Source organism: Monodelphis domestica, chromosome 4 (genome assembly GCF_027887165.1).
Source record: "Monodelphis domestica isolate mMonDom1 chromosome 4, mMonDom1.pri, whole genome shotgun sequence".
Taxonomy (NCBI): domain Eukaryota; kingdom Metazoa; phylum Chordata; class Mammalia; order Didelphimorphia; family Didelphidae; genus Monodelphis; species Monodelphis domestica.
Genome location: NC_077230.1, coordinates 101,314,385 through 101,337,830, shown reverse-complemented (window position 1 = coordinate 101,337,830; position 23,446 = coordinate 101,314,385). Strand labels below are relative to the sequence as shown.

General features: G+C 37.6%; 1 protein-coding gene across 7 annotated transcripts in view; it reads right to left on the bottom strand.

Moving 5' to 3' along the window:
* Window positions 1-9,555: 9,555 nt before the first annotated feature.
* FAIM (Fas apoptotic inhibitory molecule) overlaps window positions 9,556-23,446 on the bottom strand; it is an 87,150-nt gene continuing 73,259 nt past the window's right edge. For 6 of the 7 annotated variants that reach the window (XM_056793669.1, XM_056793666.1, XM_056793665.1 and 3 more), the window contains 2 exons: window positions 12,852-12,894; window positions 9,556-10,942 (listed from right to left, as the gene is read on the bottom strand). In XM_056793669.1, the coding sequence (XP_056649647.1) occupies window positions 10,617-10,942; window positions 12,852-12,894 (369 nt within the window). In that variant the 3' untranslated portion in view covers window positions 9,556-10,616. The remainder of the gene's footprint in view (window positions 10,943-12,851; window positions 12,895-23,446) is intronic. The other variant, XM_056793671.1, reaches the window with a different exon arrangement.

The following is a 23,446-nucleotide window of genomic DNA, read 5'->3' as shown; positions in this document are numbered from 1 at the left end:
CTCTGAGAGGGAAGAACATCCAGATCCATTGGGATCTTGAATTCTATCTTACCCAATAAGGGTAGGGAGAAGGGAAAAACAAGGGGGGGAGGGGCAGAGGGAAAACAAAAGGGGAGGGAAAGAGAGGGGGTAGGGGGAGGGGCTAAAAAGGGAAGCATATCAAGGGAGGGGATAAGGGGGACTGATTTAAAGTAAATCACTGGATTAAAAGGTAGAGCCAAAGAAAAAAAAGGTTAGAATTAGGGAAGAATATCAAAATGCCAGGGAGTCCACAAATGACAGTCATAACTTTGAACGTGAATGGGATGAACTCACCCATAAAACGTAGATGAATAGCAGAATGGATTAGAATCCAACACCCTACCATATGTTGTCTTCAAGAAACACACATGAGGTGGGTTGACACCCACAAGGTCAGAATTAAAGGATGGAGTAAGACCTTCTGGGCCTCAACTGACAGAAAGAAGGCAGGAGTGGTAATCATGATATCTGATAAAGCCAAAGCAAAAATAGACCTGATCAAAAGGGATAGGGAAGGTAATTATATTTTGTTAAAAGGGGCTTTAGATAATGAGGAAATATCACTAATCAACATATATGCACCAAATAATATAGCACCCAAATTTCTAATGGAGAAACTAGGAGAATTGAAGGAAGAAATAGACAGTAAAACCATATTAGTGGGAGACTTAAACCCACCATTATCAAATTTAGATAAATCAAATCAAAAAATAAATAAGAAAGAGGTAAAAGAAGTGAATGAAATCTTAGAAAAATTAGAATTAATAGACATGGAGAAAAATAAATAGGGATAAAATGGAATACACCTTCTTCTCAGCACCATATGGCACATTCACAAAAATTGACCATACAGTAGGCCACAGAAACATAGCACACAAATGCAGAAAAGCAGAAATAATAAATGCAGCCTTCTCAGATCACAAGGCAATAAAAATAATGATCAGTAATGGTACATGGAAAACCAAATCAAAAACTAACTGGAAATTAAACAATATGATACTCCAAAATCTTTTAGTTAGAGAAGAAATCATAGAAACAATAATTTCATTGAGGAAAATGACAATGGCGAGACATCCTTTCAGACCTTTTGGGATGCAGCCAAAGAGGTAATCAGAGGTAAATTCATATCTCTGAATGCATATATTAATAAACTAGGGAGAGCAGAGATCAATCAATTGGAAATGCAAATAAAAAAACTCAAAAGCGATCAAATTAAAAACCCCAGCAGAAAACCAAACTTGAAATCCTAAAAAGTAAGGGAGAAATTAATAAAATCGAAAGTGATAGAACTATTGATTTAATAAATAAGATTAGAAGCTGGTACTTTGAAAAAACAAACAAAATAGACAAAGTACTGGTCAATCTAATTAAAAAAAGGAAGGAAGAAAAGCAAGTTAACAGCATCAAAGATGAAAAGGGGGACAGTACCTCCAATGAGGAGGAAATTAAGGCAATCATTAGAAATTACTTTGCCCAATTATATGGCAATAAATACACCAATTTAGGAGAAATGGATGAATATATACAAAAATACAAACTGCCTAGACTAACAGAAGAAGAAATAGAATTCTTAAATAATCCCATATCATAAAATGAAATCCAACAAGCCATCAAAGAACTTCCAAAAAAAAATCCCCAGGGCCTGATGGATTTACCAGTGAATTCAGAGAACAGTTAATCCCAATACTATACAAACTATTTGACATAATAAGCAAAGAGGGAATTCTACCAAACTCATTTTATGACACAAACATGGTACTGATTCCAAAACCAGGCAGGTCAAAAACAGAAAAAGAAAACTATAGACCAATATCCCTAATGAATATAGATGCAAAAATCTTAAATAGGATACTAGCAAAAAGACTCCAGCAAGTGATCAGAAGGGTCATCCACCATGATCAAGTAGGATTTATCCCAGGGATGTAGGGCTGGTTCAATATTAGGAAAACCATCCACATAATTGACCACATCAACAAGCAAACCAACAAGAACCACATGATTATCTCAATAGACGCAGAAAAAGCCTTTGATAAAATACAACACCCATTTCTATTAAAAACACTAGAAAGCATAGGAATAGAAGGGTTGTTCCTAAAAATAATAAACAGTATATATCTAAAACCATCAGCTAATATCATCTGCAATGGGGATAAACTAGATGCATTCCCAATAAGATCAGGAGTGAAACAAGGATGCCCATTATCACCTCTACTATTCAACATTGTACTAGAAACACTAGCAGTAGCAATTAGAGAAGAAAAAGAAATTGAAGGCATCAAAATAGACAAGGAGGAGACCAAGTTATCACTCTTTGCAGATGACATGATGGTCTCCTTAAAGAATCCTAGAGATTCAACCAAAAAGCTAATTGAAATAATCAACAACTTTAGCAAAGTTGCAGGATACAAAATAAACCCACATAAGTCATCAGCTTTTCTATATAATTCCAACACAGCTCAGCAGCAAAAACTATTAAGAGAAATCCCATTCAGAATCACCTTAGACAAAATAAAATACCTAGGAATCTACCTCCCAAGACAAACACAGGAACTATATGAACACAGCTACAAAACACTCGCCACACAACTAAAACTAGACTTGAGCAATTGGAAAAACATTAACTGCTCATGGATAGGACGAGCCAATATAATAAAAATGACCATCCTACCCAAACTTATTTATCTATTTAGTGCCATACCCATTGAACTCCCAAAATATTTCTTTACTGATTTAGAAAAAACCATAACAAAATTCATCTGGAATAACAAAAGATCAAGGATATCCAGGGAAATAATGAAAAAAAAAAAACCACATATGATGGCGGCCTTGCAGTCCCAGACCTTAAACTATATTACAAAGCAGCAGTCATCAAAACAATTTGGTACTGGCTAAGAAACAGAAAGGAAGATCAGTGGAATAGACTGGCGGAAAGTGACCTCAGCAAGACAGTGTACGATAAACCCAAAGATCCCAGCTTTTGGGACAAAAATCCACTATTCGATAAAAACTGCTGGGAAAACTGGAAGACAGTGTGGGAGAGATTAGGTTTGGATCAACACCTCACACCTTACACCAAGATAAATTCAAAATGGGTGAATGACTTAAACATAAAGAAGGAAACCATAAGTAAATTGGGTAAACACAGAATAGTATACATGTCAGACCTTTGGGAGGGCAAAGACTTTAAAACCAAGCAAGACGTAGAAAGAATCACAGAATGTAAAATAAATAATTTTGACTACATCAAATTAAAAAGCTTTAGTACAAACAAAACCAATGTAACTAAAATCAGAAGGAAAACAACAAATTGGGAAAAAATCTTCATAGAAACCTCTGACAAAGGTTTAATTACTCAAATTTATAAAGAGCTAAATCAATTGTACAAAAAATCAAGCCATTCTCCAATAGATAAATGGGCAAGGGACATGGATAGGCAGTTCTCAGATAAAGAAATCAAAACTATTAATAAGCACATGAAGAAGTGTTCTAAATCTCTTATAATTAGAGAGATGCAAATCAAAACAACTCTGAGGTATCACCTCACACCTAGCAGATTGGCTAACATAACAGCAAAGGAAAGTAATGAATGCTGGAGGGGATGTGGCAAAGTAGGGACATTAATTCATTGCTGGTGGAGTTGTGAACTGATTCAACCATTCTGGAGGGCAATTTGGAACTATGCCCAAAGGGTGACAAAAGAATATCTACCATTTGATCCAGCCATAGCACTGATGGGTCTGTACCCCAAAGAGATAATAGACAAAAAGACTTTTACAAAAATATTCATAGCTGCACTCTTTGTGGTGGCCAAAAATTGGAAAATGAGGGGATGCCCTTCAATTGGGGAATGGCTGAGCAAATTGTGGCATATGTTGGTGATGGAATATTATTGTGCAAAAAGGAATAATAAAGTGGAGGAATTCCATGGAGACTGGAACAACCTCCAGGAAGTGATGCAGAGCGAAAGGAGCAGAACCAGGAGAACATTGTACACAGAGACTAATACACTGTGGTATAATCGAACGTAATGGACTTCTCCATTAGTGGCGGTGTAATGTCCCTGAACAATCTGCAGGGATCTAGGAGAAAAAACACTATTCATAAGCAGAGGATAAACTGTGGGAGTAGAAACACCGAGGAAAAGCAACTGCCTGACTACAGTGGTTGAGGGGACATGATAGAGGAGAGACTCTAAATGAACACTCTTATGCAAATACTAACAACATGACAATGGATTTGAGTCAAGACATATGTGATACCCAGTGGAATCATGCGTCGGCTACTGGGGATGGGGGGGGGAGGAAAATGATCTTTGTTTTTAATGAATAATGCTTGGAAACGATCAAATAAAATATTATTTAAAAAAAAGTTACAATCAAAATCTTCAATTCAGTCCTGTGAATATAGACTTGGTCTAAGGTTTGGCAATGGTGGGGTCCAACTGTCTCTTTGCTTCATACTGTGGGAAATTGTTCATATTGAGGGGCAACGTTCACCAGCTCTTCTGGTTGGATATCTGTAGATGTCTGGATAGAATTCTTTGTTGTAAGGACAGATTCATTGTAAAGCACCCATTCTGGCTTGTGGTCCAGATCAGTGGAAGGATGCAACTGCAGTACTTGGTTGTCCTTTATATGTCAGTAATACCTGTTCATTCCAAGTGCACCATCTGCATAAGATACCCAATAACCAAAGCTTTTCTTATATTAATGTAATAGTCTCTTCTTGTGAAGTCTGTTCTTCTCCAAGACAAATCTGTCCATCAATCGTGACAGCTGCTGGTGTACACTGTCTGCAGACACCAGAGACCTGTAGTTAATGAAGTTGTCATAACCCTACTGAACCACCTCATGATTTTGTTTGAAAGCATGGCTAATAACCAGTGCCGTCAGAGGATCTCCTTCTAGGTGAGGAAACATCATCTTGGCTTCATCTACTGCTTTCTTGGCCACCGTGGGGAGAGCTAAACACTGTGGGATTGACAATGTAGCAGTAACACATAGGGTCTCATTAGAATGGTTGCCACGACTTACAATAACCATTTTAGGGAGCTGAGGATCCAATAGAAATTCTGCCATCATTGATTCCATGGGTTAAAGCAGCTAGCCGATTCAAAAACTCTAGGACCTCATCAGAGTTTCCGAAGCTAATGGATCCATAAAATCAAAGTGTACCATCACTATACCAATTTTCTTCAGCTGAAACACCAATGAATAATAAATATACACTTAAAACTATCAGCAAACTATATTTATAATGGGGACAAGTTAGAAACGTTTCCTATAAGATCAGGAGTGAAATAAGTATGTCTATTATCACTAGTATTATTTAATGTTGCATTAGAAGTAAAAATAAGAGAAGAAAAAATTGAAGGAATCAGAATGGGCAGAGGAAATAAAAATCTCTTTTTTACAGATGATATGATGATATAAAAATACAGAAATATATAATATCCTAGAGTCAACTAAGAAATCTTCAACAATGTCCTACAAGAATTGATAGTAAGAGATGATATATTTAAACTAACTATAAATAGAACATATGTGTGTATGTATATATACATAAAGTTATGAGAATAAATGAGATGAGAAATAGCCAGTGGTGGCAGTGGCAGGCTATCACTTGGATGGAGAAAGTCTCCACTACAGGCCAGGACCAGAAGGTAAATGGGAGAAGGCAAGGACTGGACCTGTTTGTAGGTTGCTGTCCTGGGTGTATTTGCTTTGGTATGACTTTGTTTTAAAAGAGAGATTTAAGGTTTTTATTATTTTATTATGATTTTTATTTTTCTCTTTCAAAACTCTAGACAATTGTAGCTTATTGTATTGTAGCTTAAAAACCCTCTGATATTTCAGCTTTTGATATTTAACAAGTAATGAGATGACAGGAAAGGAAACAAGATGAGTAGGTGAGGCTTTGTGTCAAGGATACCTGGATTCCAATACTGCCTCATATTTATTTCTCCTTCATTTGAGAGGGCCAATGACACGATAGGGTGATATCTTGACTTGCACTTTATTTGGATTTAAGTGAATTAGAGTTGCACAATGGCATTATACACTCTCCCTCTTCCATCAAAGTCCAGTGGCAAATAAAAGTTAGAACAATTCGTGATGACCCAGGATGCAATGAATGACCTTGGCATCTTCAGTGTCTGACAAAGTTCTAGGGAGCACCATAGTATGTGCTTCAGCCAACTTCATGGCTGAAAAATTCTCATCCACCCATTATTCCTCAGGAAGTCTCCCCATACTTAGGGTAGACATTTTTCTAACTCACTGACATATATATGGGATATTCAGAGAAAATTTGTATGTCTAGTGTGGCTCGCCAAGACCTTTTCAGGGCTTCTCATCCACTTTTGGCATCCACCTTTTACCCAGCTCTCATCTGTGAATGAAGCTGTAGAAAGTGGTCACACTGCTAAAAACCATCTCAGCAGATGGGCTAAACCAGGTTGCGAGTAACCAACTGTATCATATACTTACTGACTATATAACTCTGGGCAGTGAGAGGGTAAAGTAGATAGAGCATTGGGCTTGAAGTCAGGAAGACTCAGCTTCTTGAGTTCAAATCTTGTCTCATGCATTTACTAACTATGTGACCCTGGGTAAGTCACCTAACCCCATTTGCCTCAATTCCTCATCTGCAAAATGATCTGGAAAAGGAAATGGCAAACCACTCCAATATCTTTGCCAAGACAACACCAAATGGAGTCACAGAGGGTTGTGCATGACTAAATAAACAGCATATGACTCTGGGCAAGTCACTTAACAATTCTTTTCCTTTATGTCCTTGTCTATTAAATGAGGAAGTTGGACTTGATATCCTTTTGAGATCATTTCCAGCTTTAAATCTATGACCATGCAATCCTATGAAGTATTTCCCATCCTAAAACCCTTGCAGTAAATTTTCCTCATGAAGTCTGTAATAAGTTAAATGCACATATAAGAATCATTCGATGGTCATGGTTATAGTCAAGAATTCTGAGATGGCAAGTTTCCCTATAGATTGGGATTATACCTTTCCCAAAATTAATTAATTTACATTAATTGTCCAGCAGCAAGAAATCACTGATATCCCTCCAACTGAAGGTTTTCCAGCATTCATTAATTTAAATGATTTATCTCTAGTATGAATTTCCTTAGGAGCCTTACAAGTTCACTTCTGCCTGAAGGACTCTCCACATTCATTGCATTCAAAGGGTCTCTCTCCAGGATGGAAAAGGCCTTGTTCAGTAAGGTAATGCTTCTGGGTAAAAGCCTTCTCACATTCATTCTTCTCATTAGAATGGATCCTCAGATGTTTACTACAGGATGTGATGTAAATGATGGCTTTTCCACAAACACTGCATTTATGAGACTTCTCTCCAGTGGGAATTCTCTAATGAACAATAAGGGATTCCCTTAGGCTGAAGTCTTTCCCACATTCATTACATTTATAATGTTACTCCTAACTACAAGTTTTCTAATGAATATGACAGTAGCTTCAGTTTCTGAAGGATTTGCTGCAGTCTTAATGTGTAATGCTTCTCTTCGTGTTTTCCTAACGTACACTAATGTCTCCCCTTTCTTGAGCCTGCAGCTCACTCTGAGTCTCTTCTGTCTGCTGGCAGGTCTTTGGACTCCTCCATCCACACTTCAGGGAGCAAGAGCACCCTTGGCTATCCTCAATAGAGACCAAGAGTCTACAGTCTCAACGAACTATAGCAAGAAAGAGCCACAGTCAAGCCTAGCCCAAGTTCCCATGGACACACTAATACAATTTCGGTTTTTGCCACTGAGGTACACAGCTGCTAGGAACCTCAAGGGCTTCCATGTGAGTTTTATCTTGGGACAAAGTTGGCTGGGTTCAGGGTGGGAGATGTAAATACAGTGGCCGGGGCCAGTCCAGAGGGGAACAGAAGTGTGTTGCTGTCCCCTTGAGTTGGTGCTGAAGTTGTTCCCTGGGTCATTGGTGCTGGAGCTTTTGAGGCTTAACACTTCTCCCGGATGGAAAGAGTGGGCTCTCTGTCCTCTTCCAACTTTTAACAGGTTTCATTAACCAATTCTTGGAGTTTCTAGTTAGATCAAACTCCAAACTCTAGACTGAGTAAGGAAAAGTTCCTCTTTAAGGGAAAGAGAACCTGGAAGAAAGTTATCAGCTTCCTCAGCATGTATTAACTTTCCTCAGGGACAGGGGAATGGAGGTACCACAATAGATGGAGCACCAGGCCTGGAGTTCAGAAAACATGGGTTCAAATATGGCCTCAGATATGCTAGCTATGTGACTCTGGGCAAGTCACTTAACCCCCATTTGCCCTTACTACACTTCTGTCTTAGAATTCATACTAAGACAGAAGTTGAATGCTTTTTTTTTTTTTAATAACAACATTCCCCAGGATTTGAGCTCAATGGCCAGGCACTTATAATTCCAGAAGTTCATTTCCCATCAGCTGCTCTGCTTGGTTTTGACTCCAGGAACATCATGCCTCTCCTAGGATGACCTCATCATCTGAAATCTCATCATCTTGTAGATTGATTCAGCATCCTTAATTATCTCTCCTCTTTGATTAAGTCTAGGTCTAGTGCTTGGCCTGGAGTCAGAAAGACTCATCTTCTTGAGTACAAATCTGGCTTCAGACACTTACTAGATATGTACCCTGGGCAAGTCACTTAACTTTGTTTGCCTCAGTTTCCTCATCTCTAAAATGAGCTGGAATCAGGGAGACCCGAGTTCAATTCCAGCTTCAGAAACTTCCTGTTTGTTTACCTGACAAAAAGTGGCTATGTGGCCATGGTGGGGAGGGATGGCACACTTCATCTCTCTGAGCTCCCTAAGCCTATTCATTAGAGACAGGTTGTAATTTGCACTGATGGAGGGAGATCTGAGAGGGAAGGTGTGGTACTCTGCAAGGATTTTCTTTCAAGGTCTAGTTTACTGCAATAAATAAATGTATGAAGGAAGGAATGCATGTATAAATGAATAAAAATGCAAATACTGTGTATTAAAAGTGCCAAGAACTGTGCTAAGCATTGAGGATATAAATACAAAATCAAACATGGTTCCTCCTCAAGGAGCTTACATTCTTTTTTTTTTTAATATGTTTTTATGTTTTTATTTTTTTAAAATATATTTTATTTGATCATTTCCAAGCATTATTCGTTAAAGACATAGATCATTTTCTTTTCCTCCCCCCCACCCCCCATAGCCGACGCGTAAGTCCACTGGGCATTACATGTTTTCTTGATTTGAACCCATTGCTTTGTTGATAGTATTTGCATTAGAGTGTTCATTTAGAGTCTATCCTCTGTCATGTCCCCTCAACCTCTGTATTCAGGCAGTTGCTTTTCCTCGGTGTTTCCACTCCCATAGTTTATCCTTTGCTTATGAATGGTGTTTTTTTCAAGGAGCTTACATTCTTAAAGGAGGAAAGAAGCAGCTGTAAAGGGGTGGAAATGTGAGGGGTTTTTTTTTGTTTGTTTGTTTTTATAAAAGGTTGGACTGGATTACTTAAGAATAGGGTCAACAGGAATTTAATTAATTCCAAAGAGATTTATTCTAATAATTTATTTATAAAATATAGAAGAGTAGAAGTAAGAAAAATCATAGAGAGAGGATAGGATGAACTATCTAGCCTACACACTAAGTAATTTGCTCCAGCCCTGGCTCAACCTGGGCAGGGCTAGTTAGTCCTTAGCCAGAGGGGTCTCAGCCTTCAGCCAAGGACCTGGGGATGCAGGGAGCCTTTCTTAATAGGGTAGGTCTCTCCTGAGGCTGCTAGGGCATGGTTAATGCATTTCTTCAGCTCACCAAGCTACAGATTTTCTAATACTCAGAGACAGGGAGGTAGAGAAGGGATGGAGATACAAGTAAATAAAACAGGAAATATAGACAAGACAGGCATATTACATATAATGATATTACTCTGACCAATGTTAATTCTTAATAATATTAGTAATGCAACATAACTTAATCTCAGCATGATATTGCAAAGCTTCATTCTAATACTGTTACTTGGAAACCCAATTATAACATTCCTCCCTTCCCTCCCCCCATGGAATTAATTGCTTCCTGTAATGCCATTCTCACTAATCACAGAATGGTAGAAAGGGCACTGAACTTGGAATTAGATAAACTTCATTCAAATGCTAGCTGGATTGCTTCCTACCTGTGTGACTTTGGATAAGTCATCTACCCTCTCAGCTTTTCAGTTCTTTTATCATTAAAATGAAGGCATTGGGCTAGAAGATGTCTGCAATCCCTTCCCTCTCTACGCAGATATGAATCTGATGCATCTAAGATATCCAAGTTTTCCTATGTTTTCTTTAAGTCAAATTGATAAAAATTATTTGTAAGGTTTTGTTTTCTTTTCCCACATTTCTCATTCAAAAACAAAAGCAAGAAAATAAAAATAATATAGATTTAAAGAGTTGGGGAGTGTGATCTTCCTCTCTTCTTTAATCATTTGAAAAATGATCAATTTCTCCCTAGTGAAAGAAGGGGAAGGTTGCAGGAAAGCAAGTTTCTCCCAAATGTATAGGGTAATAGATTCAGAGCTGAAAGGACCCTCAGATGTCCCCTAATTCAAACTTTTCACTGTTCAGATGAAGAAACTAAAGATCATGAAGGTTAAGTGACTTATCCAATGACACACAGGAAGTAAGCATCAGAGGCAGAATTTGAACACAAGTCTTTATATTCCAGAGCCAGATTCTTTTCCCTGTAGGAAGCTTGATTGTAGTGGCCTTCTGGGGCTTCCAACAGTCAGTTCCCCCAAAAAAAGTGTAATAAGAAGGTAGAGTAATAAGAAGGTAGATCCTGAAAGGATGGGACCCTTTGGCACATTCCATCAATCTGAAGAACTGTGGTGAATTTTTGTTACAGATGAAGGGCATCCTGTGTACCAAGGATCCCTCCACTAGCAATGGCATTGTCCTAGCTGTTGGGAATAAAAAGACAAATATTAGACAATTCCCAACTTTAAGTAGTCTACATTCTATTGAGAGAAACAGCATGCACACACATAATGTAAGCAAAATAAATACAACTGTTCAGAATTGGGTTTTGTTTTTGGTGAGGATTAATTAAAATAGCTGGAAAAGGAAACAAAAATAGCTGGGAAAGGATTGTAAAAGATGGCTAGCTGATTGTCCCTTTCACTTTTCTACAAGCCCAGATGAAATGAGAATTTGGGACAAGATGAAGAACTTTATCTCCCTCATTTATAAAGTGTGATGTGATGGAAAGAACATCGGACTTGAAGCCAAAAACTGTAGCATTTAAAATTAGTTTCTCTGCTAGAAGTATTATGTTTTTTTAGAGGTTTATTAAAAATTAAGAATTAAAGAAAATACAAAATAAGAAAGCACGTGTCTAAACCCAGAGAGTCCATTCACAACCACTCACATCTTGCCTGCTAGGTAGAGAGCCAAATGTGCTCAGAAGCGGAAGTAGGAACAGAGAGAGACAGAAGAAGGCGGAATCCATTTAAAAACCCCTCTCTCCTTGTGGCCCAGGTGATGACCTCACCTGAGATTATGGGGAACTCTGGGAGCTACCAAGGACTCCTGGGAATTGAAGTCTGGGGCTCAAATCTACATTTTTACATTCCTCCATATGATCGTTTGGGAAGAAGAATTTCCCCAAAGGATCATGAAAACATAATCAACTTAAAGATTACAATAATTTGAGGATAAGAGGAAAAAAGAATAAAACCAATAATTGCTAGATGCATTGACAAAAAGCCAGTTAGGGGGCAGTCCCCATTGGCATGAAAGTATAGATACAAATAAATGTTCAATCAACCACACCCAAAGTTCAAATTTTATCTTCTTGTGCAGCTTGTGGTCTGGAGGCTTCTTCATGGTGTCTTTTCCAACAGTTCAGTTTCTGGATTCAGAGAGGTATCATCTTTCTTTACCTAATAGTCTTCTTAAGAGGAATTTAAACTTTGCAATTTAAAATAATAATATTTTTTACATTTCCCCGTGAAGAGGGTGATTGAAAAACACAGGATCACTTAGGGATGCATGGCTGAGTTATGAGGTATATGAAACAATTTGCAAGAGAAATTAAAAAGACACCAGAAAAATCCAAATAAAAAAGATAATTTCTTGATGAAAATATGGACTATCAAAGTCTTATGTGTAAAAATTCCAAGTAAAGGAAAAATAAATCTATAACAGGTTCTCGAATCAGGGCCCAATTAAAATGATCTAAGTAATGATGCATTTACCCAGTCAGTAGCCAGGACTACAGAAAGTTTGCCACACTATGAAAAGACAGAAAAAGGGACCAGATTATAGGAGCCAGGTAGGAGCCAAGTTTGGGGATACTTGTCTGTATTTTCAGAGTGAATGTGGACACAAGGAAGGCCTATGTCTTAACAAATGTTAAACATCGCAAACCTGAGTCTTCACACTAGGTTCAAGACTTTTGTATTGGCTTAGAAGCTCATCAATCCATCCTGGATTGGTTTATCTTTGGCCCTATGCAATGGCTCTTTTGTTTATATCTTGTCCTTGAATCAGACAGAATCACTAAGCAAAATCCCATAATTTTTTAAACAATTAGTGGCATCATTTTTATAGTCTCAAGCTTTTGGGACATGCATTAGCAAATGTGTTTCAAACTTACATTACTGCAAAATCAAAAAAAGTTAAAGAAAATCTTAATACTGGTGACATGTGCTTCAAATATAAAAAAGGAGAGAAAAAATAAAAAAACTAAAATAGTATATTGCACATGCAAGAAGAATATAATAAAAGTTTTAAAAATTCAAAATGTAGCTTATAAATCATTGACACACTGTGTCAGCTAAGAAAATATAGAATACAAGGTTTTCTTACCAAAAATGTGATCCATTTCCTCTTCACATCTGGCCATGATCCACTGTGAATTTCACAAGGTAACAGTTTTTGTTATAAAGAACAATAGTATAAATATGTAGGTATCAATATCCCCCAAATTCTCAATAGCCCAGTTAATTACAATAGCAAACAAACACACTATCATTTTTACATGAGATGCTGTATGGCATTTTAAAAGTCTATGAACTGAGGGATATTTGTCACAAGTTATACAAACATAGCAAATCTTTCAACCTTGGTAAACATATTTTTAAACAAAGTAAAATGCATTTTGGGTTTAGAACATCATCAAGAAATCTAGATATCATTCTGGTGGAAGTTAAGTAGTGAGCCAAAGAGTTATAAATGAGGGGTGCTCCTTTTTGGAGGCTTCTAGGGGTACATGCCCTGGGATTAACTGTCCAACTTCCATTCACATTTTTTTTTAAATGAGGGAGGTGAGGTTATAAATGTATTTCACTTCATCTATTAAAATAGGCCTTACCTCATGTTAGGGGCAGGCAAAAATGACCAGAGATTGTTAAGAAAAATTCTAAAAATCATGTCTAAAGAACCCTTAAAATCAATTGAGATATTTAGCACATTAAAATTTCCAAAGGTTGTTATAGCAATTTTCTGATGGAGTCCATCTATCCTCTATGTGACAATTTACAAAGTCAAAACTAGAAAAGCTGTTTTTATATGGGCTTATTCAATAATAATATCGGTAACAGCTTCGACAGGCCGGCTAAACCTTGTGAGGGTAGCCATCGGGTCGTTGACCTCTGTTGAACCAGGGCTTTGCTCACCCAGCATGTGAAGACTGCTTCGGCGGAACAGATGGAAGAAACCAACAAGAAGGTTCAACGGCTGAGAGGGCAACGCAGCAAAGCACTGTGGAGTGCTTGGGGTATGTTGGAGCACAAAAGACAACATGGCCATCCAATGCAGCTGAGGAAGTCTCCCGGTGTAACGATTTATTGCTTCATCAGAAGAGGGGTATGTCTTTGCTGGGACTTGGAAAAGACCCGCACATTCTGCTGCCATGTTGTTAACCCATTGTACTTTAAGCAACATGGCACTCAACCTACCATTAATCAGGGCTCACCATGGTTGATTAACCTTGCCTTTAGTACTTTTATCTTTAACAAAGACAAAAGATTCCATCCCATTTTCATAATAGCTTGGGGTAGGCAGAGAGTGGGAAGAGAAGTGGACTAGGTATAGCCTCAGTTTAGAATCAGACAGGAAAGGGGAAGGGGTACTAAAAAAATTATCTCACAAAAGTTTCACAATTCAAAATTAATTTTCTACAATTGCTGTAAGAAAATTCTGTCATAAACCTTAATGCACTAAGGAAATATGAGTTGCTATCCTTTGAGCATGGGAGTAATTTGTTATTGGGAAGAAGAGAATTGTGTTTCATGGTATACCATTCCCAATGCCACATTCCCCTCTATAATTAATCTCCTGTTTTGTCTCCTTCTCTAAGGATTGCTCACTTCAAAGAGAATCACTATGGATTCCTATAATGATTTAAAAATCTTTTTATAAAAAGAATTTGGCCAACAAGTTTGGGTATTCCTCTCTCCTTTACTAAGGGCACCATAGATTATGCATGATCTTTAAAACAAACAAGGTAGATATCAATATGAAAAGATGACTTCACCAGCTTAATAAATGACCAGGCAGACTAAAGTACATAGATGTAATAGAATACTACATGGCCATACCCGAAGTAGCTCAGATTTCTTTAGAGTAGGGAATGACCTCTATGGATATAAAGGTTGTTTTACTATGTTAAATAGCAGATTATGCCAAAGAAATTATTCAAGACACAAAATGATTTTCCTCCAGAATTAGAGAATGTCAGGCTTGGGATTTGAATTGAAATCTTCCAAACTCTAAGTGCTATGCTCTTTCCTTTATATCACCTTGCCTTGATATTACCACAAAAATGCTAAACATGAAAAATATCTTGAAATATGAAAAAAATCTATTTGAAATAATTAAAGTGAAAAAGCAGTACTAGAACTGATAATTATGTAAAATATGTATATACTTGAAAGTATAGTCATAAGCGCCAGAAAATATTATAGCAGTAGTTATAGTTAAGTTGATGTCTATGTGAGGAAATTCACCTTTTATTATAAAGTTGATTAAATATCCGGAGTGTTTCTTAAGCCATCCTCAGTGGAAATGAGCCTAGGATGAGTCATAGAACAGATATACTTTTGGATTTTATTGTTTTCAAGAACATGTGCCATCAGATTATATTTTTTTATTTATTTCCTTCCTTCCACCTTAAAACTGATACTATGTATCAGTTCCAAAGCAGAAGAGCAGTAAGATGTTAGGCAATAGGGGTTAAATGACTAGCCCAGGGTCACACAGCTAAGAAGTGTTTGATACCAGTTTTGAACCCAGGACCTCTCATCTCCCAGCCTGTCTCTCTTATCCATTGAGTCACCTAGCTGCCCTATGCCATCAGATTATAAAGACTTTGAATTGGATCAGATAACTAAGGGACTCATATTTAAATACCTCCTTAGTTCTTTTCTCCTCCATTATTTCAAATATACTCTGAATTAGCTAATTACAATTAGCTGAGCACAATTACTCTTTGCAAATATTTGGAATCTAGTACCTCTAAAACTCCCCAGGTTACCTGAATTTTGTGTTTTCCTGGAATTGAAGTGGGAGGAATTCCTTATATGGTTTTAATTTTTTTTTCACCTTAAGTAGAAGACTTACTGTGGAAAATATAGAGTAAAGCCTACAGTTTAGTCTGACTGAAAAATACAACACACTTTTCCTGAAACTGAACTTTGGTATCCTTGGACACTGGGAGAAAGATGAGGGGAGCTGGTAACATTATTTCTATATATTTCAAAGGCAATGCAGTCTAAAGTAAACATTTAGGTAAATTAGCCCATAATTATCTAGCCACACTCTTATTTAAAGAATTTATGGATAGATGAAAAGGCTGCCTTTATGTAATTTCTAGATCAAGTGATCCTAAAGATAATGTTTTGAAAATGAAATTATCTAAATATAATTCACTAATTTTCATGGACTTCGCATATATCATGTTTTCAATAGCTTTTAAAGGAAATCTGTCCATGTAATAAAATTTATTAGATTATCTAGTATAATGCACTATGCTATGCCTTGGGGGTACTACAAAGATGAATAAAATGAGTCCCTTTCCTCAAGGAGTTTACAATCTAGAAATCAGCACCATAGCTAGCAGTTGTAGGGAAGTCAAGTGCCTGGGTACTTCAGCACTGGTGTAGTGGACAGTACCAACAGTACTTAGGCCAATTACCCTGCCAGTTGAGTCACACTCTTGAACAACTTTCTGTGCCATCATTGGTTGAGAAATTTAAGGATGAAAGGGCCAGTTTCCTGAGGGACTAGACTAGGTTGGCTAACATTTTTTTGGCAATCTGATTGTGAGCTTCCAGGACACTAGGAAGGTATAACTACATGACCTACATTTTCTGACTTCTCATGTAAGAATTTTCTCTATTATGAGCTGTATTAGTCGCAGGAAAGTGTACATATGTTTACTATCTTGTGACCACACATGGCAAGTCATAGTCATGATTCTGGCAAGGGTTGCATCTTTGAGAAAGACTGTTACACACACCTTTCCTATTTATGATACATTACAGGTGCAATGTTGTGAATGCTTTGAGAACTCAGACTTAAACAATAAGACAGATAAAACAAATATGTGTAACATAAAATAATATATGCATCTATAAGAGAAATACAAGAAGTCATGAGTTCAGACGAGAAAGATTATAGATGAAAATAAAGATTCTAGTATATATACACATATAATCAATGAGGTCATAATATAATACTAACATATATAAACTCAAATTTGAAATAGTGCATTTTTTCCCCTTTTTAGGCTGGTGCAATCATTTTTAGAATAGCAGATAATGTGGTGAAGTTAGTTATGTACCAGGATCATTTCTGGTATAGGTTAAGGACAGGGCTAAAGACAGAATTTTTTTTCTTTTTTCTTTCATTCATTTCTTTAAAAATTCTTTTCCATTTTATTTTAGTTCTGAATCTTTTCCCTTTCTTTTCAAAGACAAGAAAATCAATCCATTACAAATATGCATAGTCATGCAAAACAAACTATTTTGGCTGTGTCCCAAAAGGAAGAAAGAAAATATACTTTGGTTTTCAGTCTGTGTCTATCTGCTTTTTATATGGATGGTATGTTAGAATTTTTTTAAAAATAATGTCCTAAATTGTTAGATGTTGGGAAAAGATTTCAATTACTCCATTGATAGAAATTATTAAATCATGGAATCTTGTGAGTAGGAAGGAAGAACATAAACACAGTCATTAATGGGGACTTTACTTCTCCATTTCTTCTTTGAACTGCTGTGACAGTTAAGAAGTACTTATTTATATTGAGTTGAAATCTTTCTCCTCATAACATCTATCCACTAGTCTAATGATCCCCTCTAGAGCTACATAGAATAAGTCTACAATTTGTTCCAAATGAGATTTTTGTATACTTGAAAACAGCAAAAATCCATTTCCCCTTGCCCCTCAAGTCTATATTGTTCCAGATGAAATACTCCCAGTTCTTTCAATTGATCGTCATAAGACATGGCTTTGAGAATACACCATCCTTGCAGCTTTCCTCTACATGTACCTTTTCAAATTAGCCTTTACTAGAGTAGTATCTACATGAGAATTGACAGTATACAAGTAAATGTTGAATTTCAATTTTCATATTTCTAGGGACTTGAAAGGCAGAGAAGATAAACAAGGATAGAAATATATAAGTATACATTTATGTGTGTGTTTCTAATACATATGTACATAGCTTCTGGTTCTGTGAACTTGCTTCAGTTAATCTGAGGTGAGAGGAACCTTTTCCCTAGCTGTTCAGTACTCTTCATTTTCTAGCTTTATATCATACTTAATGTTCCAACCAAAGCAATCTAATAATGTTATACAAAGAAAAGAAAGTTAGGTTGGAGGGAAAGAACCTGACTTTGCCTCTGTCATTTGTTACCTGAGTGACCAAGGAGCAGGTAGGTGGTGCAGTGGATAGACTGACCACCTGGAGTTAGGAAGACTCATGTCCCTAAATTCAAATCTGACACTTAGTAGTTGTGTAATCCCAGACAAGTCACTTATCCCTGTTTGCTTCAGTTTCCTTATCTATAAAATGAGTCAGAAAAGGAAATGTCAATCCACTCAAGTATCTTTGCCAAGAAAACTTCAAATGGGGTCTTTAAGAGTCAGACACAACTCACTAACAATAACAATAGCCTATGTGACCTGGGCAAAATCACTTAGCCTCTCCAGACCACAGTTTTCCCATCTGTAAAATGAGAGTTAGACCAGAAGACCCTGTAAAGTCATTTCTAAATCTTAATCTGGAATCCTATGACTCTATATTCTCTGTCTCCTAAATAACTCTCTATTTCCCACCTCTATTCCTTTGTTCATGCTTTCCCCCATGTCTAGAGTATCTTCTTGTCCCTAGTTAGTCTACTGAAATTTTAAATTTAGCTTTATTTTTTAATTCTCACTTTACTTCACCCAGTCTAGTCCAATGTTTTACTGGATGGAGTACATTGAACTTAGATAAATCACTGTTAGGGGATGAGACTCCTGCTGTGAACCTTTGCTTTCCAGTATAGATAGGGCTATTCTTGGGAAGACATACAACTTTGTAACCAATGTGGCTTCAATATGATAGATAGTGTCTTCACTGAAATAGCTTGCTTGTAAAGAAAAAAGTCTGTGCCCAACATTGACTTGTCAAAATGGTTTCCGATTCTTTCCAGGCATATTTTTATGTACATACTCCCACTTCTGGACGCCCAACTCTACACTTATTTTCATGTTCTGGAAACAAGGTTTTATCTCCTACTTGACAGTAGCCCCTCTAATGGGACATTACCACAAAGCTCCATGTCTCTCCAACCCCATTTCCCTCTCCTCCAATAAAGTGTATTCTACAATGCATGAAACATCTCTCAATTGACATGACAGGGATCCTTGCAAATCAAGCAGCCAGTTCACTGGATAGGTTTTTGCTCTGGTGTGTAGGATTCATTTTTGTGGTCAGGAGTTTGGCTCCAAATACTATGGAGTCATGACCAATTGAAGATACATGGTTTCACTGGCAGTTTTCCAATTTCAGTCTTTCAAAAATAATGCTGAAAAAAATGCTCTAAATCACTACTGATTTGAGAAATACAAATCAAAACAATTCTGAGATATCATCTCACACCTATAAGATTGTTTAAATGATAAAAGGGCAAAATGATAAATATTGGAAAGGATGTGGGAAAATGGGAACACTAATATACTGTTGGTGGAACTACAGATCCAACCATTTTGGAGAACAATTTGGAATTATGCCCAGGGAGTTGTAAAACTCTGTATGCTCTTAGACCTAGCAATACTATTGCTGGGTCTGTTTCCTAAGGAGATCAGGGAAAAAGGAAAAGAACTGATATGTTCCAAGATATTTGTGGCAACATTTTTTGTGAGGGCAAAGAACTGGAAACTGAGATGTCCATCAATTGGGGAATGGCTGGACTAATTGTAATATATGACTGGTAAGGAATATTACTGCGACCTAAGAAATAATGAGCAAGTTATTTTTTTTAATTGGGAATATCTACATGAAGTATAATGAAGATTGAAACAAGTAGAACCAAAAGAAAATTACATACAGCTATAAAATTAATATTTGAAGAATAACTTGTGAATGTCCACCTCTAAAGAATGAGCTGAAAAATAGAAACATGAAAGACAGTCTATATATGCATATCTTTTTATTGAGTGAATCCTTCTATGGTGCTGGGAGGGGAGAGATGAGCTGAGATACCTGGGAATAAATTCTATTAAACAAAATTTGTTGTAAAAAGGAATATTGAGTTTTTCTGTTATAACTGACAGCTAAAGATTTCCTTTTTATACCCCAATACTCTCTGAAGCAATTTGTTCATCACAAAATCAGAAAAATTCCACATGAGCTCTCCAAGCATGTATTCTTTGTGTCTTTGGTCTAGAACTAAATGATACTACAAGTCTTTAATTTTCTGGTATTCTTAGTGAACATCAGAGGAAGGACCTAGTGAAACTCATTGACGTCTACTCTACACTCACTTTGGATAATTGATTTCTGGTATAATTTATACTTGCTCACTACCTGGATGTTGAGCTGGTCTCACTTTAATAGTTTATAATCATGGTACCAGGATTGGTTGCTGTTTATACAGATTGCATCTATGTATTAAGCCACATCACGATGTGGTTCCATAATTCACACCAGGCTCAGATGTGGCTCTTCAGGTCATTGGGTCACAGGTCTGGTGGGCTCCAAGGCTTTGACGTGGGCAGTCATGATCCTGAAAAAGCTGGCACCAGCCCCAAAGGAGGACAATTAGCCACAGAGCCCATAACCACAACTGAATGGTTCTTGTCCCTCCAGACTAGGTCTCCTGGTGGTGAGATATTCCCAAAGCTCTGTCACAGCACAATGCTCACATCTGGACACTTATAATAACCATGATGCTGAAGCAATCACAGAGCTGCATCAACTCAGCTTAGAAGTATTGGCTTGTATGAAAGGAGTTTGTCTCCACTCAGTGGAACATTCTGAAGTTTTTCATTAGCAGAGCCCAATTGAATCCTTTCCCATGGATATTTCCATGCTCATGCTTGTTAATCCCATAGAAGAAGATGGGTTTTATACTGAGAATCGACTCTGGGTGACTGTCATGATCATATGATGCTCACAGGAAGGATGTCATTTATACCAAGTAAGACCATCATACCTGGAGGCTAGGTACTGGTCCTGGGTGCCCTTCCCCTTGGCCAGCCACTATTCTGCCTTCTGTCCCAGAGAAGCAGTTCCAGCTGGAAGTTCTCACTGCCTTATAACATAGTCTCATAGTTCACTAGCTCTGTGCTCTGCATCATATCAGTGTAGAACATGGAAGTAGGCTAGCTAGAGGAAGACACTGGGGAAGTCAAGATAGTTGAAGAAGTCAACATTTGTGCTCTGAATTAAAGTGGTTGGGATACAGACAGCTGATACAGGGCAACAGAATGAAGGTTGAGAGTGTTGTTGATGACAACAGTATTGCAACACAACTTCCCAGGATTGAACAATTAATTTGTGGAATCTGTTGGTGATGGAATACTATTGTGCTCAAAGGAATAATAAACTATAGGAATTCCATGTGAACTAGAATGACCTCCAGGAATTGATGCAGAGTGAAAGGAGCAGAACCAGGAGAACATGCACCAAACCTGCTGATGTTGGCCTCAGAGGGGAGGTGGCCACCCTCATGTTGGGCCACATGGATTCCATTCATCTACGAGATTGCATGGTGATAAGCACTACCAATCCTTACAATTACCCTAGTGCATGAATCCTGGGTCAAACATTGAGGCAAGAACATTTCCCACTCGTATCACACTGCTGATGAAACTTCTCAGTTTGCTGTCCAACTTAGGACCTCACTCCTAAAGAGGTCTCTGGTACCACTGTTCCTGGAAGCCCTGATTCTTTTCCTGAAGGGCCAGAAGTCACAAGATCATTGAATTCTACCACTTGAGACCTCTTAGAGATTAGACCATAACCCTCTTCAGGTCCAGTCCCTAGCCAGAGGAAGCAGCCCAAAGAGGACCCACCCAGATTACCCACCAGTCCATAGATCACAGCTTTTGCTACCCCAGCTACTTCCACTACTACCTGACTTCATTTTTTTTAAGCCCTTACTTTCTGTCTTAGAATCAATACTATATTGGTTCCAAGGCAGAAGAGCAGTAAGGGCTCAGACTTCATTTTTAAAATAAATTTTATTGTATAACCTAGATAGAATTATTTACCATTTTAGGGGAGTGGGGAGAAGAGTTAGGAAGGAGAGAATTTGGGTCTTGAATTTTGAAAAACGAATACTCACAACTGCTATTGTGGGGAAAAGTAAAATATTGATTAAAAAATAAAGTAGTTTTATTGGTCTTTACTCTAGTCATTGCTTATCCTTGGTCCTCTCACTAATGTAATGAAGGCTTAAACAAAAATTACACATTGACCACATCTTACAATATTATAGTCCTCCCACTATCTTTCTTCTAAGAGGAGGGAGGCGTATGTTTCATACTGTGTGATCCAGTGCCAGTGTTAGATATCATGCTTACTCAGACACTGTATTCCTTTCTGTAGTCATTTTGTAGACTGCTCCCTTGGTTCAACTTATTTCACTTTGTGCCAATTTCTCCAGCTCTTCCTGTTTCTCTGGCTTTCTCACTTCTCTGTCCAATATTTTATTTCATTTTTTAAACCATTACCTTTTCCCTTAGTATCAATTCTAAGACAACAACCAGGAAGTGTCTGTGGCCAGATGTGAAGCCGTGTCCTCTTGACTCCAGCCCTGATGTTCTATCCACTGCTACCTAGCTGCCCCCAACCCCAGACATAGTGTTGTTTGGTTGTTTTTTTTAATGGACACAAGAGAAGGCTGTGTTGATCCTAAACAGATGCCATCATCACTTTCCCAGAGAGGATATTTACTTCCAAAAGTATGATCACCAAAATACAAACTTACTCCCATAACACATGGGAGACATGTGCTTCCTCTCCCCGTGTACCACCTCAATCACTGCTTAGCTCAATTCCCAAAGGGCACAGTCCCAGGGGACTCGAATCCCCGGCACCTTGGCTTCTCCGGGCTTCCATGCAGGCCTGGCAGGTGCACCACTCAGCCTTGCAATCCTGGTTCCAATGTGAGGGTCCTGTGCAGAGTGCCTCCTGGGCACCCTCTTCCCCCCCTAAACATTTCTTCAGTGCTGGAATAGAGGCGAGCAAGCAGAGGAAGTTTCTCTTCCCTCTCACCAGTTCAGTGGATATGAGGAGAAAGAACAGTCAAAAAAGATGGAGAAAGAAAGGGGTTTATTTAGTCTCACCAATTTGAAAGAACAGGCAGTAAAAAGAGAGTACTACATCTCCCCCTCCCCCCAATCCCATTCCCAGAGACTCTGTAGCTTCCATGTTAGACCAACTGGGCATGATCAAAGGCCCTTCAAGGCCTTCTGCATGTTAGAACTAGACATGGTCAGAAGTCTAGGCTATATATAATAAACGATTGTACGTGAAATTGTGAATTTATTATGTACAAGTTTGTTATTCTTTTTAAAGTAATATTTGATTCAACCCATAATTTTTAAAGATGACCTCTATGATTCTTTCTGGTTTCTCTTTCTCCTAGGAATTAAAAAAGTTACAAAGAAATCAAAGCCATTAATAATCATATGAAAAGATGTTCTAAATCATTCTTGATTAGAGAAATGCAAATTAAAACAACTCTGAGGTACCACCTTACACCAATCAGATTGCCCAATATGGCAGTAAAGTAATAAATGCAGGAGTGGATGTGGCAAAATTGGAACACTAATGCTTTGTTGGTGGAGTTGTGAACTCATCCAACCATTCTGGAAGGCAATTTGGAACTATGCCCAAACGGCTTTAAAACTAGTTGTACCTTCTGATCTGGTAATGGCACTCCTGGGTCTGTATCCCAAAGAGATAA